This window comes from Parastagonospora nodorum (genome assembly GCF_000146915.1).
Source record: "Parastagonospora nodorum SN15 chromosome Unknown scaffold_17, whole genome shotgun sequence".
Taxonomy (NCBI): Eukaryota; Fungi; Ascomycota; class Dothideomycetes; order Pleosporales; family Phaeosphaeriaceae; genus Parastagonospora; species Parastagonospora nodorum.
In genome coordinates this window covers 846,050-864,301 of record NW_001884565.1, presented here as the reverse complement: position 1 = coordinate 864,301, position 18,252 = coordinate 846,050, and the positions used below count along the sequence as shown (strand labels likewise).

Genomic DNA, 18,252 nt, shown 5'->3' with positions numbered 1-18,252 from the left:
AGATAACGGTACGTAATCGCTGGATCACTTGTCCCCATCTTTGACCGAAAGGCCCGTAACGAACCTGCAATGCCCGGCCATCATGTCCGAGGTTCCCAGACCGCCCCGGAGCACTGGCGATGGCATACCTCATCGACGCCAAGCCTCGTATTCTGAAAGTGAAGTTGAGTTACAGATGCTACAAGGAGAGCACAGTGTTGTGCCATGTAAAAGGCCACTGCAGTGACGACTGACGGACGAAGATGATGTTTCGAATTTTAGAGAAATGAAAGGTTGTCCAGAGGCGATGGAGTTCTCGCACAAACGAGGTCACTCGATGAAGCTCCAGCAAAACTACGCTACGTCTTTCTCCTCGTCGCCTCAGTCCTGCGTCCCTCCAAACCACTCGAGCTATTCAGCTACGACACACCGATCATTCCCATAGCTGCAGACTTCATCTGCTTTCCTTATCTTCCACAGTCACGCTGTGCAACTCAAATCGGCCCGATTCGCAGCGTCGAAAAGAGCGATCAAAACAGGCAACCGGAGCAGCTGGCGGGTCTTCAGTAAGCCAGATCACCAAAACAGACTGCCAAAAGCGCTCAGAACAAGAAGCACTCGACGGGTCTTCCGAAGCGGCGCAATTAATTTCAGCCCTGCAGAAGAACAATGGAGGGCTTGGACCAATCATAGCAGGGCCGATAAAACATCCGATGGAAGCCGAAGTCGCTCGGGGCTTCGTCACTTGACAATCACGAGCGTCGCGGCGCCATCACGAGGGGAAGCGAGATCGCGCGCGTAGCATTTCGAGCTAACGTGCAGAATAGCTGAGCCTCATTGTACTTCGACAAGTTTGAATTCGCGACTAACAGGTGACAGCCTATCCAATAGCCTGAAGCTATACACAATGCATTATCATCGCATTCGAAGTCTATTGACACTGTGTAAAGCTTCAGCCTACCAGTTCGAGACTTGCAGATCATGCCGAGCATGAATCTTCATCAACATACCCCTCAAAAACACCACCATTGAACTTTGTTCCCACATCCTGACGACTACGAATCTCCGTGCGCAGCTGCCTCTTACTACAAGTGTCATACCTGCCCCTCAAGAATGCGCTATCGATCTCTCGTCCCTTATCACTCTCTCTTCTTTGTGCAATGGTTGAATTATCGGAGCGACCCTGCAAAGTCCCCACAGCCTCCGCCTTCATCAGATCCCTCCTCATACCCTGGAAGGAAGGCACATCGAAGCGACTTCTTCCTTGTCATCTCGCGATAGAGAGAAGAATCGCGGAAGTGCTTCTACCAAATTTGCTATTACGACGCTAGAGATGCCGTGATTTCTCAAGTATAGAAATCCTACATCTGTGATTACAGATCTCAGGTCTGTTTCAAGTTCGCGTCTAAAACTCTGATTGTTGCATTTTGCAAGGTCGATTACGGGCATGCATGTGAAGTCAAGGGTGGCCATGTCCGTTGACTATGTAGGGATGATAGCTGCCTCGATTGAAGCCCTGATTTCCTTCCAAAGCTTCAGTGCCACATTCGTTGACCGTCAACGTTCACAGTCCTCGGACTCTAAGCGCGTCCACGGCTCAATGGTAAGCAAAGTCACTGAGGTGGATAATGCTACGTATGATGTACGCGCGCGCTTCTCTGTCAGATGGAAACTCTGAGTACCAATCAACGTTGTTGTACAATGGGGCAGATAAGGTTGAACTTGAAAACACATGCATCACTAGTCGTAGATCGTTCCGACTCGACTTTGCAGATTATTTCTAACATTGTTTCTTCATGACGCACGTTGCACTTCTTCCTCGTTGTATCACCCAAAAAGGAGATGTAATGTTCCAAATTAGGATTGGTACCAATGGGAAATCTGTCAAATTCACTACTTCCTCTACATGCGCACATAGTAAAGGATGATAGGTTTACCTTGCACCCACAATGTGGGCAGTCCCTATTAAAATACTCATATCCTTCGAGAACTTATAGACAACAACTACGGCTTCTATGTCGACAATTCCTAACCTCAACATAACAAACAACCAGTTACTGATTCCCCTTATCAACATGACAGACGAGCAGTATCAAGGGATCCCCGAGTCGGTGATGATTGAGTTTGAGCCCAGTCCCGATATTCCGAACTCATTCTTGCTGGTAAGCGAAGCCGGTAGTGGTTGCCACGCAGATGCATACTTTTGCTTACCCAAGGACGCAGTAGCAGCCACACAAGCCCGTGAGCAGGGCAATGTTGCAGACAAAGTCAGCGCACTGATGTCCACATTGCAAGTAGTTAAGATCGCCTGCCCCATCGGGCTCGATGGTATCCGAGATGAGGTTATTGCTTTGAAGGCGATCCGAGAACAACAACCAGAAGGAGTCTGTCTCCCATTCTTCGAGCTTACCGCAGTGGACACGTTCAGTCCAACGCAGAATTGGATTGCAACATCGACTCTCTCGATATGCTGCGACCTGGCAACACTTTTAGAGCGGTATCAGACCATGCCGGAACCCCTTGTGTGGCTGATATTCTGGCAACTCCGCAAAGCCCTGCATTTCCTACACAACACTTGCGATCCACCAATGATTCACAACGATCTGCACGCCGGAAATATCATCCTTGGCTACGCAGAAGGCTCTGAACTCCTACAGGTCAAGGTAATCGATTTTGGTCTGGCTAGATTGGACGATTCCAATTGCCCTGTGAATCAGTTCAGACGAGACTACTCCGGGTTGGCCGACGTCATGGACAAAGTCATGCATGGCTCAGATTTGAACTATATGGGATGCAATATGTGCAAACATCTCCCCGATCCTAACGGACAGGGTCCAATGCTGCATAGCTTTCACTGGCTGATCAACGAGATGCTTTGGACAGCTGGCAATGAGCGATCATATGGCTTACTGTGCAAGCGTTTTGGTCCATTCGCTCACCGCCAGATTCTTTCGATGCCACAGACTGCTCGGACCCAAATACGAGACATGATCTTGGGTGTGACTCGGCCTCGTTCCGAGGTCATGCACACGAAAATTACGGAGCTGCTTACTGCAAAAGCCCAGAACGTTGCTCAAACAGCATGCTCTGAAAGCACGATATGAGCCTAAACATGTTTCGTGTCTCGAGTAGCCTGTACAAACTCAACAGTCTGTAACTCGTTCTTGATCCGGGTTTGATTAGTTTACTTTATTCCATTCAATTCATGGAGAGCGTAATATGCTATTATTCCTTCACATATTGCTCCTTATTTATGAATATCGGTTATCATCGCAAAGATGGTATCCGCGTGATTATGTGACATTTATTGCCACCGCTTTGCTCTTCTGTGATCTGCTTGCCATACGCCAGGAGATGAGTCGCAAAAGGATGACTTGAGGATATATAAGCCAGACTGGCGCCGGTTGGTTTCTCTTCTGCTTTTCTCCCATGATCGACTTGATTACTGGGACGCTATTTTATGACTTTGCCCTCAAATCCAGTTTTGCGGAGAGCTCGTCGAGAGTCGCGACTCGGGCACCATGATATCTTTGCCTCTCATGTCCCGATTGCCCATCCGGCACATGGCTTTCACTTTGTCTGCTCTGTATTTTTGCCACGCTCCTTTCCCTTCCGTATCGCCATAGGCAGCCGACAAGATGCAAGTCCACCCGTTCTTTCACGATGACCCTACTGCTAGCAAACGAAGAGAAGATCTCCGTTCTATATAGTCCAAATAGGTTACTATACTAATAAATATCTTCCGGAGCGATCAACTAAACGAGTCAACCAAAGAAATCTTCGCTATGTCAAACTTCGGATTCTCGGCAATGCCCCCTGGCTACACTACCCTACGACCAGCTGGCGAAGGATGTAGTGGCCGAGTCGTTCTGGCATTGAACGACCTGGTTGTCCACTCCGCGAGAGTCCAATTCCAAAGAGGCGACGAAGATGGAGCTATCGATGCCGCCGTCTCCAGAGTTGTCGCAGTCAAGATCTCCATACTGGTATCTCACTTCGCTGACGAACGCGGGATTCTCGAGTCCATCCGCCGGCAAGCCCACCTCCATGTCGGCAGTAACAACATCATTAGTCTGGTCGAATCACCCCCAGAACCTGCGCCAGGATGGATGGTCCTATCGACTTTGCCTTTTTGCTGCGACCTGCACTCAGTGGCCAACCCGAACATAGAAGCACCGCCACTGGGTCTAGTGTGGCTAGTCTTTCAACAAACATATCACGCCCTCGACTTCTTGCACAATACTTGCGTCCCTCCAATTTCCCACGGAGACCTTCAATCCGCGAACATTTTGCTTGGTTTCCGCGACCCAGAGACCGAAACTCTGCCAAAAGTCATGCTTGTTGACTTTGGTCAGGGCAAGGACAAGCGGAGCGAGGTGGGAGAGAGGGACACATCGGATCTGTGCCACATAGTTGGTGAGCTTGGGACATCTTGTCTCGATAAATGCAACGGCGAAGGTGGCACGAGCTACGATGCTATGCGCAACTTCGTATCCAGATGGGGCGACAATGAATTTGTGGAGCCACTTTTGGCAGACATCTGGAACATGTTTGGAAAGACTGTAAAGCAGACGATTCAGTCACTGACGGCTGCTGAAGAGCAGGAGATTTGTGACAGAGTACTCGATCAGATATTTGAAGTTGCCAGAGAAGGACAGGGAAGTGGGGATATCCGGCAAGACGTGAGGAGGATTCTGGAGTGAGAGGAAGAGCAAATAGAATTGTTGTCTGGAGATGGATTGAGGGCCTCAAATAATACTGTCTTGATATTTCACAATTCAAGCACAATTTCTCGAAGTTAGCAAAAAGGGTCAAGAACTATGGTGGTGAAGTGTTGAGAACTACACATCTGTCATCCTTAGCGAATGCCTGTTCATCATGACACTTTCATAAACAATTTTACTTGCGCCGCACCTGATGATGTACCCATGCGCCTCATAAAGCTGCTATCATTCACTGTCGCATGACAACGACAAGTCTTGTTGCCTCGTATCACTACCAGCACAACCCCTTAGCTGCCTCCCCGATGAAGGACCCCACACCGCCGCTAACACTCCTCCACCTTCATATCTCCAGCACTCACTTTTTCTTAACATCGCGCCCTGAGCTACACCACACCCAATACTCACCTTACATCTACCATCACTCAAGCTAACCCCTGTCTCAAGTTCGACCAAACTCCGGTTCGACCAAAATTCGACATCAACCAAACCTTGACATAACCAAATTCTTGGGACCTAGAGGCCTCTATACCGACCAAATCTACCGACAAGCGTCGGTATAATATCAACTTTTTGTTAAGATGCAGCGAACAACTCTGTCTACTTACCCCAACCTCATCACCGTAAAGCCAATCGAGGGTACCGTCTACAAAGTTACGCAAGTCAGCCGGCCGCACCCAAAAATCGCCATCATGTCGTGTGAAGAGGTGCAAATGCACGAAAAGCATGAAGCTACTGCGAATATCATCGGCAAGAAGAATCGACGAAATATGTTCGGACGCAAGATGCAGGCAAAGAAGGAGAACGAAACGCATGTAAATACAGCTACCACTGGATCCCGCGCTCCAGAAACCATCGACGACTCGAATAAACACGGACTATGGCGCAGAATGAAGAAGGGCATCAAGAAGATGCTTGCCCCGCGAGAACGCAAAACCGCTCCTCACGCCTCAGACCTCCAGACCGGCTTTCACTGCGCATCAATTAGCTGTCCATCATGCGCCCTCCCGCCCGCAATCCCACCAGCACTCGAACTCAGCCTGCACGCGCTGTCCACACCCCTCATAGCCCACCCGATCACCGAGACTACTTCTCTATCATCAGGGCTTACTACATTTACCTCTTCCTCCTCCGCCTCCTCGACATCGAGCCCCAAGCTTCCGACAATCCACATCCCGCCGGCTTCCTCAGATATCGAGGTTTCGCCCACAAGCAGCGCGATGCACGACATCTTCGCCGACTTCAACGGCGTGTACTGCAGCACTGACACGCTGGACCCGATCAGGCCCGTATCCGCATTCGTTGAGAAAATACAGGGCACAAGACCATCGAGTTCGCTTCCGGGTATGTGCTTGGATTCGACTGGACCTTGTTCACCGCCACACGCTCTTCCTCTTCTGCGGCTCGATGGGCCTTCGGAGATCGGGCGGGATGTGTCGAGTCGGACTTCTCTCCCTCTTTTGCAGTACGCGTCTACGCCGCCGACGCGGTTTGTGTCTTCAAGCACATCGGCCTCGAGTCCGGCAGGTACATGGCCAACGCGCCATCTTGACACGCCGTGTCCGACGCACCGCCAGAGCGTGTGGTCGTTTGATCTTGTGGCGCCGGATAGTGCGTTTGAGGCGGTGGGGAATAAGGGGGATGGAGAGGAGTAAGGTGAGGGGATTGTGTTTTTCGTCTTTGTGCGCGTTGTTTGGAGTTTGTTGAATAGACAGAGATGGAGAAGGGAATACGTAACTGGGGAGTTGGACAATGCAGATTCAAGAACCTATTTCATTTCATATTGTGGGAATCGCATAGTGAGGATATACCTCTGCACTCGTAATCTCGGTGTGGCACCTTCTGTTTCGCAACTCCGCAATCATTACCGCTCCCCGTCCTCTCGTCTCGAGCTGTAGGGCTTCACTACCACAATGATGGAGTGCTCGCAACCCCAGCTAATCGTGATACAAAGGTTGGCGTTCGATGACGTAGCGCTACTCGTCATCTTCAAGTCCTTCCAATAAAGTATGCTCAAGGACATCACTCAGCGTGAGGATGCCCTTGAGTCTGCTTTCCGAGTCGATGACAACGAAGCGGTGAACGCGTGATCTGCGGATGGTGTCGTATATCGTGGACATGTTGTCTGATAATGAGCATGTGAAGATGCCAGGGAAGTCCTGCTGATGTTAGCAATGAAGATGAATTGTTTGTAAAAGATGGAGACGTACGTCTGAGCGCTTCAGCAAAGCATCGCCGACTGTGAGGTTCAGGTCGTCGTATACGCCGCCTTTGATGAGTGCAATGACGTCGACGGCCTCGAAGACATTCAGGACTACGCCCTTCTTGTCTAGAATCGGCACGCTTGAGATATTCTTCTTGACCAGCATATGGATGACATCCATGACTGGCGTATCCATGGACGCCGTCGCGATATCGTGGTACGTGCCGACATTCGGCATCTCGAACAGCGGCTTCCGCAGCTTCTGCGTCTCCTTGACATTCACCGCGATGAACTTGAGAATGCGATATTGCGTAATCACGCTAACGACCATGGTCCGGTGTGTCTCGTCGTCGCTGTCGACGATGGGTATGCGGCGTGCGCGCGATTCGAGCATCTTGCGACATGCTTCGTAGACGGGGCGGTCGGGGTGGATGGAGATGGTCTCGATGGGCGTGACGCCGAGCGATCTCTCGATTTCTGCGGAGGGTTAGCAGCGGCAATGATCGGGACGACGGTTTGCTGACCCCGAAGGCTGTTTAGGCGGAACTGGTCGACCCTGGCGAGGGCGTCGGGGTTCTGCCAGTAGTACTGGATGACGTTGATGTAGTCGGACGTGGTGAGCAGGCCGGCGAAGGTCGACGACTTGGAGTCCCAGAGCGGCGCCGATACGATGCCTATGCCGTGTCAGCACATGTCGGTCAGGGCATCCGGCTGTGCCCACCATTCTGGTTGAGGATGTTGAGGCTCTTCTTCACCAGCAGCGCGGTATCCAGGACGATCAGGCGGTAGCTGATGGGCAGCACGTCGTAGCTTGTCCTCGCCTTCAAAAATGCGCGAATGGTCCGCTATGACTCTGTCAGCGCCCGCGCATCGCATCAGGTACGTCAAGCTCACCAGGCCCTCTATTTGTTCCTTGTCGGCGGGTGAGACGGTCGGGCGCGAGAGCAGGTGCTTCGGAGCAACAAATGCAGGCGCGTCAAGAGGCGCGAAGTTCGCTGCCGCGTCTGCGCCAGACATGTTGTAGGATATCGAAGCTCTGTGTCGCAAACCGCATTGGAGACTTTTGTGTAGTCACGACGGGAACCTCTGACGATGGATGCGGGGACTAGCGCGTCCCGAGCATCTTGCGACAGGGATTCTCCGTTCACTTGACTCGCACAAAGACCTGCCTTCACCTTTTCCGTCACACTGCAGGCACACTCGATCGAATGCTGTCTGAGATGATTTTCCGAAAACTGCAAGCTCATATTGGTTGTACTCGAAAAGCGCTCGAGGTACTCAATGAAAGGACAAAGACCCATGTTCTTCTCTGCCGAACGCCAGGCTTGACTACAGAGGGAACATGCAAAGAAGCATTTGCGAAACCCTGAGAATGCCCTTGAGACCCAAAGCTCTAGCCCGAAAATTGCTGCCGCCCTGAATAAGCAAGTGCACCGCTGAGACATAACAACGTAATGGTAGAATTCCGCGTCCCGCTCAATTTACACCTTGTTCTTTTGTGCTGCCTTGGCTGCCTCAAGGTTGAGCTCAGGACCTGGTTCCGCCTCCGACTCTTCCATGATTATTTCCTTCGCGGCACTCTCCGTCGACTGGCTGGCCTCGTCCATTGACCTCCTTGCTTGCGCAACAATGGCGTCTGCTTCCGTAACTCCACCCTTCGTTGACGCCTGGTCCCCATCAACACCAATGGTCGCCTCGTTCTTGCGCTGTCGGAGCGCCTTGTTGTCAAAACGGACAACCATACAAGACAGATTGTCGGTCGAAAAACGCGCAAGGGCATATTCAACAAGCTTTTTCGAGGCTTCTTGCGGATCTTGAATTTGGCGGATTAGACGTCGACGGCTTCTTGGTCGGAGCAGACATCCCAGAGCTGTTTTTTGTTAGCAAAATTCCCAGCCGAGTATAGGGAACTACTCACTCCGTCACAGGCAAGAATCATAAATTCGTCCTGATCCGCCTGTATCACAGTCTCGGTAGTGTAGGGGTGGCCAGTCACCAAGTCCTTCATGTACGCATCACCAAGTGCTCGAGTGACAGCAAGTACACCATTGACGCGGTTGTTGAGTATCAAACCTCCAGCGTTTGCTACGCGACGCCCTTCATTCTCGTCACTGCCTTTGTGATCGTACGAAAGTCGAAGCGCGCGGCCGTTACGGCAGAGGACAATGCGCGCATCGCCCACGTTTGCTGTGTAGAGTACCCTCTGGCGACTGGCCTCACTGCGTAGTTTTGTCTCCACAGCCTGCTCGCTCGCAGGGTCCGAGACTGGGGCATCCTCGCCACCTTCCGCATTCTTAATAGCAGAGACAGCGGCTGGAGCGAACAGTACCGAGCCGGTCGACGATTGCGCATTGGGTATCCTGTCCTCCCACCTCAACACGGCGATGACTGCAGTGCATCCGCTATTCTTAAGGGGCAATTTCTCAAGCTGCTGGTCGACAACCGTGAAAGTCTGGTCCAGTAACTCTGGGATGGGCGTGTTCGGGTTCTTCCTTATCGTCTCCTCGAGGATCAAATGCAGCTTCTTTCCGCACCAGTCAGCGGCAAAAGTACCAGCGTGGCCGTCGAAAATGGCAAAATATCCATTGTCGGTCTCAACGACCTGTTGCAATGACACGTCTGTCTGAATTGAGCCTGCGTCGGACGTGGAACCGCGCGGCTCCTGGCCATAGGACGGTGCGGGTGTGCTGAGAAAGTTGTACAGGTATGCATGTGTGTCCTCCATAGTACGCCTGCATTTTTTATTCTTGTCCTCAGTGACACCGACGCGGAAAGTAGACCGTGGGCCTGGCGCAGACTCGCCGGCCGAGTTGTTGAGCGAGCCCTGGGGAACACTTAATGCCGCATCAGTCTTGCCCAGCTTTTGTATGGGTGTTTGCGGACTGCTCTTCTCTGCCTTCTCCGATGCGACTGATTTGGACGTTGGGGGAGAGCCGCTTAGGTGGAGTGAATTCTTTGCGCTTGAAAACATATCCCGCGCGCGACTCACACCAGAACTCCGCCGCTTCTTCTCTGCGGTGGGCGTGGACCCGACATCACTGCCCTTTCTGTCGGTTGAAGCAGCCCCGTTGCCGGACAGCTTCGCGCTGCTTAGAGAGGCGTCGTCGGCGGGCATTGAAGTTGTAGGTGGGGCAGTCGCTGCGGCGGGCTTTGTGTTGTCGCCAGCTGTCGGACCGTCTGCGGGAGCAACTTCGTCTTCCTTTCCGGAACCGAACATGCGGTTGAGTAAGCCGCCTCCTCCAGCCTGGGAGGAGAAGCTCCGTCGTTTGTTTCCTGCCAGGTTGAAGAATTCGCGATGGCGCGCTGTCGAGGGGGCGGATGGGACAAAGGTGTATGATTCGGGGGCTCGAGGTCGTGTAGGCGCGTGTGAGGTGACGTCAATGCTTCTGAAGTCGCAGTGTTGTTGTTAGCAAAGAAACGGATGAGGGGTCACGAATGTGGGCCGTGCGCAGGAATGCAGATGCCTGGATTGTCCTTACGATATAAATACTCGGATAAGGGTGACGTCGGGTGGGATATCGTGCGCAGGTGTAGGGAAGAGAGATGCGGGTGCGAGCGTTGGTGACAATGAAGAGCAGCGAAGCAGCGAAGGGGGGAAGCGACATGAGTTGGTGACGTACCGGTAGCGTGTGGCGGAGGGTGCAGTGAAGACCGGCGAGTTGAGACGGGGCACAGGCGTCAAGATGACAAGACGGGAACCTGCACTGCCCTGGAATTTGATCGTGCCCAGAGGAGGAGTTGGGATGTGTTTGTCGCCTTCCTACCCCACCTTTCCTGGCTGCCCGCGGCCTACTGTATGTATCCACGCACCACTGACGCACGTCTGGTGACTTGACAGTTGGCCTGGGGCAAACGCAGACCGCACGGCCAGGCATTTCCTTGAGTCCATGGTACGCAGTGCGCACGCAGGGTGCGATCAGCAAGGCCCAGATCGAATGCTCGCCGGCTCGACGGTAGAGGGGGCAAGGATCATCTTGGAGCTAAGCCTTAGTTATGCATGTTCCGGTGAAACAACAAATCACCATCGTGAACATCTGCGGCATTCGGTGAAAGCTTGCAAGATCTCGGATGCAGTGTCAACATTTCTTGGCATGTGCTGGACCCCTATTCTGAACACGAAGACCCCCAAAACGCCACTGGTATCAATTCAGCCTGAGCTGCCATGAGCTCATCTGCTATCGAGGATCAATCTGCCACCATAGATACAAAACACTTGGCACGGCCGTAGTAAGGCATCACCTCCTCAGGCTGTCCAAGCGAGCCTGCAGGTCATCATCGTCAGGATCCGGCCCGCCAACTGCTTGCGCAACTCTGCCCTCGGGCACGGCGGCCTTTTGCAGGCCACTGGGTGTCTCGCCGAGCTGCTGGGGGTTAGCATCTGCTTTCGCCAGGTCGGTGCCATACGTACTGCCTGCCCTAGGTCAATGCCTATCTCGTCCAGCACCTGGTTGACGACGTCTTCGCTCTCTTCCTCGTCCTCCATGCCTGTGGCGTCATCGATGGCATCGTCCATCATCTCCTGCCGCTGGTCCATGATGTCGTTCTCCTTCTCGAATTCCATTGCGATGCGCTGGAGGGCGGGGAGGTTCATCTGCTTGTTCATGCTGCCGAGGAGTGCTGCGAGGTGTTAGACATGGTTGCAGTGGGCTTGCAGACAAACATACTGGTCGCGCCCTTCATCGACTGCATCATCTGCTCATTACTTCGTACAGTCTGCACGCGATTAGAACATATCACAAATTTTATCATAGACGTGGTCTGACTTGTATCCGCAGCGAAATCGCTTGCAACTGTGTGCGCATCTGGTAGAACTTCTGAATGTACCTGCATCACGTTAGCTGTGCTGCCTGGCCTTGGGTACGTGGTCCAGCATACCGTCTTGTCCGTACGAGGTCCTTGGCCTGTATGCGCAAAGGTCCCATTTGCCCATTCTTTGCGCTCTTCTTGATATCTGCGACAAGCTTCTTCTCTTGGTTCTCGAGCTTCACGCGCTCGCGGTCCAGTTCGCGCTGTGTCTTCTCGAGTGCGCGCTGGTGCTTTCGCAGTCTCTCCGCCGGCGTCATGCGCTTTCCGAACGCCCACTCAACCAGGTTCATGTTTGCGGAGTGGGTGCGAGTTTTCGGGCTGGTACACTGCGACGTGCGCGGCGACAGTGGGGAGGTAATTGCTCAGGAACGTATCACGGTAATGCTCGGCTCTGGGCGAACTGCGAATATGGGTCTATCACGCGAAGTTGAAGTCGAGAAGATGTGAAACTTGGAGTGCAACCCCACAATCTTGATTAGGTTGTCGTTATAAGTGCACCCTCGAGCCAGAGCTACTGCCTAGGAATAAGAGGTGCCATGTTGCGGCAGGTAGAACCTGGTAAGTGCGACCCTGCTAGCGTGAGCGCTGGCAGTATCGGCGTCACGCCTCTTCACGTCACACCCAAATCTTTCACCGCCCTAGCCACAACACACACTCCTACCTCCTACACCCCCCTCACGACATGCCCGACCCTCCCACAAACGCGCGATAATCAAACTCCTCGATGCATCCCGATAAACGCGGCAAGGGCAAAGGCAAAAGCTCCTCCTCTGCGGGGGAGCCCTCCTCCAGCCGCCACAATGGACAACCCTCCTCAGGCGACGCCACCCCCGGCCACCGCGGCATGGCCCCAGGATATATGACCGTCGGCTCTGGATCGACACCCGAGGCCGCCGCCCGCCTGGTGTCTATGCTCGACGAGGACTCTGGGTACGGCGGCAGCATGATGGAAGGCGATTCTGCCTCGTCGTGGCGAGCTAATATTGGCGAGGACAGGCCGTCGCAACCACCCTCAACCATCCTCAACGGCGAAGCGAGCTCGTCGGAGCACGACAAGCAACGCAGCCATGTGTTGCAGCTGCGGTACAACCAAAACAAGAACGCACTTGGTCGTGCCATCCACGGCACCATCGACACATTGAAGAGCTTCCAAGAGATGAACCTGAAATGGCCGGCCCACTACCCCTCCGTGCAAGTCACCGAGGTCCAAAAAGTGCAGAACCCGGAACGAATCTCGACCCGGTCTGCAGCACACTCAGTCTGCCATTGGCGACTTCGACCCGAACATGCGTTCACCGGAACGTCCACGCGGACCGAGGCGGGCGGGTACGACCATAGGAGACGACCCTGTCCCAGGGCCGAGCACAGAGCCGGAGCCAGAGAAGGAAGCACCACGACTCGTGACCCCACAGTTGGCCCAGGACTTCTCTGTACTGAAGCTGGAGCTACGAATGGGCGGCCGAACACAGACGGACCTGGTGCATTCACTAGAGAAGAGCTCAATTGCTTCTCTGCTGGACGGACAGATACAGCAGAGCGTTCGCCACTTGTACGCTCTCAAGGAACGAATTGAGGATACCTCAAGCAAAGTGCTAGTGACTGGAGATCTCAATGCCGGAAAGTCCACCTTTTGCAACGCCCTCCTTCGCCGCAAAGTCCTGCCCGAAGACCAACAGCCGTGTACTAGCATATTCTGTGAGGTACTCGACTTCAGAGAGAACGGCGGCGTTGAGGAGGTCCACGCCATCCCCCACGGCTCAACGTACAACCGTCATGACGAGAGCACCTACGTTGTCTTCGACCTCAAGGATCTGGAAAAGATTGTCATCGACAACGATCGCTTCTCGCAGTGCAAGATCTACATCCAGGACATTCGCGGAGTAGACGAGTCCATCCTCAACAACGGAGTAGTGGACATCGCACTTATTGATGCACCAGGTCTCAACGCCGATTCCGTCATGACCACCGCAGTTTTTGCCCGCCAGGAAGAGATCGACGTGGTGGTCTTTGTCGTTTCTGCAGCAAATCACTTTACCGAGTCGGCCAAGAACTTCATCTTCAACGCGGCTCGCGAGAAGGCATACATTTTCATGGTCGTCAACGGATTCGATGTCATCCGTGACCAAGAGAGATGTCAGGAGATGATCCTCAAGCAGGTCCACGGCCTGAGCCCTGCAACTTTCAAAGAGTCGAGCGAATTGGTACATTTTGTATCCAGTAATGCGATACCGATGGGCGGAAGTGGAAGTGGAAGCTCGCCTCCGGATGACGATGGTGACGATGACCCGAACGACAAAGGCAAGGGCAAGGAAGCTGAGAAGAGGCGGGACTTTGGCGAGCTTGAGACCTCGTTGAGACGGTTCGTGTTGGAAAAGAGGGCCCGATCGAAGCTGGCCCCGGCTAAGACGTATCTACTCAACGTTCTCGGAGACATGAACAATTTGGCCACAGTCAACCGAGATGTCTCACAGTCAGAGCTGGATCGCGTGAAGAAAGAGATCGAAGCTCTCGAGCCGGAGTTTGAAGAGTCGAAGAAGTCAAGAGTGGAGGCTGGCGAGGCCGTGGAGCGTATGGTCGAAGACACCACTTCAGACGTCTACGGCTACACACGCGACACATTGAACAGCTGCATCCAAAAGGTGGGCGAGCAAGATCTGGGTATCGAGTACCCTGGCCTCTTCTCCGCCTACCAATATGCCGAGGATATCAGAGACTCCATGCTCCACGAAGTTTCGGAAACAGTCCGCCTTTGCGAGGAGCATGCAAGAACACAAACCGTGCAGGGCTACAATGCCATCAAGAACATTGGCGTCCTCCATCTCGGCAACAACCTGTATGCGGACGTCATGTTCCGTCCGGAGAGGATGTTCAAGAAGTCGGTTCACGCTCTGGCTCGTCAGGTGGACATTGACATCGAGCTTTGGGACTTCTTCGATGTCGCCAGCCTCTGGGAGCGACAAGAGAAGGTTGCAGGTACCAGTATGGCTGTCACAGTTGCCGGTATGGTCGGCGGCCGATTGATGGGCGGCGCTGGCTGGCTCGATGGCGCACTCGGTGCTGCCAAGATCATGGGCACGAACAACATGAAGAGACTTTTGGTTCCTGGTCTCATCGCTGGTCGTAAGTGGTTCCCTACCATGTTCTATTTCAAAACTAACACCAAAATTTAGTTGCTATCGGAGTGTCGTACGTTCTTTCCTCAGTGCCAAAGTCGCTGCCCCACCGACTCAGTGCAAAGCTCTCTCAACAGCTTGCAGCCATCGACTACACACATCAGAACGCCCTCCGCATCAGCTCTGAGATCCGTCGCGCCCTCAAGGGCCCCGCGAACGATGTTCGCATCGGTCTTCAGCGAAACGTCGAGAAGCTCCAGAACAAGAAGGAGCAGACGACCAAGTTCAAGGCTGAGGCTGAAGTCGCCCGCAAGTACTTTGGCAACTTGGTCCGCAGCAGTAATGACCTGCGCCAGACGGTCCAGCGGGTCGACCTCGAAGCTGCACCCCCTGCGGCCATCTCCAACCCCACTCACTGATGCTTTTACGCTTGAACGTTCGCTTTCCCATGTTCATGAAGTTGTCGCTTGTGCATAGCAAAAGGTCTACACGGCGTTTGCAGGGTGTTTGGGATATCACGATGCAATAGGACGAATCGCCCTTTGGTGTATATACATGAAATTCAATACCCCCCTTGACTCTTTAATGATATATGTGCATTGCTTCATTGGTGATGTTTCATCGAACTGAACTATCACTACATGAGGTATGACACGACTGTTAACCAGTTACACGTGAATCCATGGATGCGGCGAAGCGGAGGTCCGACGCTGCCATCCTTGGAACGTCATCTCCAACACTTGCACGCAGTATCACCATTCGAGCCCCTATGGCTCACGTCCCAGCGACACCACCGCCCTGATGGAAGCGAGAAGGGATCCGCGATCCTTCCTTTTTTTCATCATCCTCCTCCTCCTGATCAACTCGCCCGAACCGCAACAGCCCACCTTCAACGCACGCGCACGCTACGAAGAGCTCGTCCAGCGCGAATACGACCACCTCGGGGTCCTGAACAGCACGCAATATGGTGATTTCGATCCGCGCAATGAGAAATGGCTGAATGTCACGGGGCTGAGGAAGGAGGATGGGTTTGCGTGGGACATGCTAGAGCCGGTGAGGCAAAGGGCGAAAGCGATGGGCGAGAGGGTGCTAGGCGACAACGCATACGACGGCCACGATGTCCCCGTCTACAAGAATCTCTCAGGCTATGTCCAAGGCGAATGGGTGCGCTCGCCACTCAGTCAAGTCCGGCATCCCATCGACATGGGCAACTCGTCGATGAACCCCGACAGTCCGTTCGCGCAGCTCATGGAGTACGATCGCAATCTCACGGGCCATGCGGGGTCGATTAGAGTGCATTTCACCGAGCTCGAGGGCATGATGCGAACGGACAAGAATAAGACGACTTCGGAGATCAGTGCAAAGGTGGTGATTGGCGACGATGATAGTTTTGGCGGGAATTGGTGGGAGTTTATCGCGCATGGCGTGCATTTCCTGAAGAGTGGGACCGCGGTACTGACGACGACGAGTGATCGTTATGCGGGCATTTTTGGTCTGCCGCATCTCATGTTCGATCAGAGGTTGTTTGATGCGAGTCAGTCGTTTTTGAATCGCACGATTCTGGAGACGATTGAGCGGCAGCAGAATCGCGCGTTTCCGCTGTGGAATCCTTGGACTTCGTCCGCGGATGGGGGGAATGAGGGGCTGTTTCAGGGACATCATTGCGAGGTCGTGGTGTACCTGCAAGAGGCTCCGGTTGCGAATGGCATTGACACGGCATGGCTTGAACACGAGATGCGGTACCCGACTGGAGCGCCGATGCCGAAACAGCTTTCGAAACAGATGAGCATGGTCGCCTTTTCGCCGGATTGCGGCTTTGTTATCGAGTCCAAAGGACCACCAGACTTTCCGCCGTCGGAAGCATACCATCTCGTTGGTTCCAAGACGGAGCAGTTCAACGATCGGGCAAGGCATGGAATCATAGCCTTTGCCATGAGTCTTGCTTTCCAGCTCTACTTTCTCATACAGCAGATGAAAGAGACGGCAACGCCATCAATGCGCAGCAGAGTTAGCTTCTACACTATTGCTACCATGGCTTTAGGAGACGGCTTCACGTTTTTGATACTGGTTTTCATGTATCTTTTCCTGGGAACATCTCAACTGGCCTTGTATAGCATCGCCTTTTTAGCGCTCTTCTCGGTCTTGACACACCTACGATTCCTGATGGATATCTGGGGCGTCCAAGCTGCTGAGCGTGAACGACAGAACAGACAGCAAGCTGCAGCGGCAGCACTCTCCACACCACAACCTCCTGTCGCTCCAACTCCGCCCGTAGCCCCAGTACTGAACTCCCTTCCTCTGCCAGCAACAGCCCCTCGTCCGCGTCCGCCAACACCCATCATCATCGCCCCCGACCAAGACGACGACCTAGATGAACCTACACCCACACCAGGAAACAACACCACAACAACAACTACAAACCCTCGAGCCGAACTTGGCGCTCTCTACAGCCGCTTCTGTCTTCTCCTCATCGTCCTCTTCTTCATAACCATCCAATTCGGCACCGCCCGCACAACCTACCGCAGCATCTACTTCTCCATGCTCTCCTTCCTCTATCTCTCCTTTTGGGTGCCGCAAATCTACCGCAACACGATGCGCAATTGCCGCAGAGCCTTCCGCTGGGACTACGTCATTGGCACATCCATCGTGCGCATAATTCCCGTGTCATACTTCTACCTCAAGGAAGACAACGTCCTCTTCGCGCGCACAGATAGCACGAGCATGGCTATCCTCGCAGGCTGGGTCTGGTGCCAAGTTCTGATGCTCGCCACGCAAGAAATCCTCGGACCTAGATGGTGCGTGAAGAACGATTGGGTTCCGCCTGCATACGACTACCACCCCATTCTCCGCGAGGACGAAGAGGGCGCCACGATGCCGCTTAATATCACCACTGCAGACGGTATTGATGCGTCGGCGAAAGCCCCAGGCGAATCAAAGGACAGGGCGAAGAACAAGAAGGTGTTTGATTGCAGTATTTGCGCTCAGGACGTCGAGGTGCCTGTTATTCCTGCGGGAGGCGCGGAGGAGGGCATGGGCGGGACGGGCATGATTCTGCAGAGGAGGATGTATATGGTTACGCCTTGTCGGCATATTTTTCACACGGGTTGTCTTGAAGGGTGGATGAGGTATAGGCTCATGTGCCCGAATTGTAGAGAGGTGCTGCCGCCGCTTTAGATATTCAATCAAGGTCAAGATGCTCAGTTGGGTTTGTCACAGCTCACGTGTTGTTCAGCTCCTTGTACATGCGTCAAGAACTTGGCCGCTTTCACAATGTGCTTGACAGCTGTCAGGCCCTAGTTTGCGCATGCTGTACTGTGTAGATCCCAACGCTGGCTCCACTCAAGATGAGCCACTCTCCGCATGCAAGTATGTTTCAGCTTCAGCCATGCATCAGAATGCCTCCCAGAACACAAGAGGCACATGGCAGCAC

General features: G+C 53.4%; 8 protein-coding genes across 8 annotated transcripts; 5 read left to right on the top strand and 3 right to left on the bottom strand.

Moving 5' to 3' along the window:
* Positions 1-82: 82 nt before the first annotated feature.
* Positions 83-549, top strand: SNOG_10793 (hypothetical protein; the record flags this gene model as incomplete). The annotated part of the gene is made up of 2 exons (XM_001801000.1): positions 83-147; positions 282-549. The coding sequence occupies 2 exons, from the start codon at positions 83-85 to the stop codon at positions 547-549; spliced, it is 333 nt and encodes a 110-aa protein (XP_001801052.1).
* A 1,505-nt stretch (positions 550-2,054) lies between these two features.
* SNOG_10792 (hypothetical protein) lies at positions 2,055-3,083 on the top strand (the record flags this gene model as incomplete). Its single annotated transcript, XM_001800999.1, has 1 exon — positions 2,055-3,083. The coding sequence occupies one exon, from the start codon at positions 2,055-2,057 to the stop codon at positions 3,081-3,083; it is 1,029 nt and encodes a 342-aa protein (XP_001801051.1).
* Positions 3,084-3,764: 681 nt separating this feature from the next.
* SNOG_10791 (hypothetical protein) lies at positions 3,765-4,682 on the top strand (the record flags this gene model as incomplete). The annotated part of the gene is made up of 1 exon (XM_001800998.1): positions 3,765-4,682. One exon carries the CDS (start codon positions 3,765-3,767, stop codon positions 4,680-4,682), a length of 918 nt encoding a protein of 305 aa, XP_001801050.1.
* A 710-nt stretch (positions 4,683-5,392) lies between these two features.
* SNOG_10790 (hypothetical protein) lies at positions 5,393-6,869 on the top strand (the record flags this gene model as incomplete). The annotated part of the gene is made up of 1 exon (XM_001800997.1): positions 5,393-6,869. One exon carries the CDS (start codon positions 5,393-5,395, stop codon positions 6,353-6,355), a length of 963 nt encoding a protein of 320 aa, XP_001801049.1. The 3' UTR covers positions 6,356-6,869.
* SNOG_10789 (hypothetical protein) lies at positions 6,472-7,920 on the bottom strand (the record flags this gene model as incomplete). Its single annotated transcript, XM_001800996.1, has 5 exons — positions 6,472-6,859; positions 6,911-7,380; positions 7,428-7,577; positions 7,625-7,748; positions 7,798-7,920. 5 exons carry the CDS (start codon positions 7,918-7,920, stop codon positions 6,677-6,679), a joined length of 1,050 nt encoding a protein of 349 aa, XP_001801048.1. The 3' UTR covers positions 6,472-6,676.
* A 464-nt stretch (positions 7,921-8,384) lies between these two features.
* On the bottom strand, positions 8,385-10,508 carry SNOG_10788 (hypothetical protein; the record flags this gene model as incomplete). The annotated part of the gene is made up of 3 exons (XM_001800995.1): positions 8,385-8,693; positions 8,822-10,147; positions 10,428-10,508. 3 exons carry the CDS (start codon positions 10,506-10,508, stop codon positions 8,385-8,387), a joined length of 1,716 nt encoding a protein of 571 aa, XP_001801047.1.
* Positions 10,509-11,030: 522 nt separating this feature from the next.
* SNOG_10787 (hypothetical protein) lies at positions 11,031-12,192 on the bottom strand. Its single transcript, XM_001800994.1, has 5 exons — positions 11,779-12,192; positions 11,667-11,727; positions 11,568-11,616; positions 11,312-11,520; positions 11,031-11,264 (listed from the first exon to the last, which is right to left on the bottom strand). Exons 1-5 carry the CDS (start codon positions 11,997-11,999, stop codon positions 11,139-11,141), a joined length of 666 nt encoding a protein of 221 aa, XP_001801046.1. The 5' UTR covers positions 12,000-12,192; the 3' UTR covers positions 11,031-11,138.
* Positions 12,193-12,433: 241 nt separating this feature from the next.
* SNOG_10786 (hypothetical protein) lies at positions 12,434-17,996 on the top strand (the record flags this gene model as incomplete). Its single annotated transcript, XM_001800993.1, has 4 exons — positions 12,434-12,922; positions 12,960-14,829; positions 14,913-15,186; positions 15,608-17,996. 4 exons carry the CDS (start codon positions 12,434-12,436, stop codon positions 17,994-17,996), a joined length of 5,022 nt encoding a protein of 1,673 aa, XP_001801045.1.
* Between the last annotated feature and the right edge of the window lie 256 nt (positions 17,997-18,252).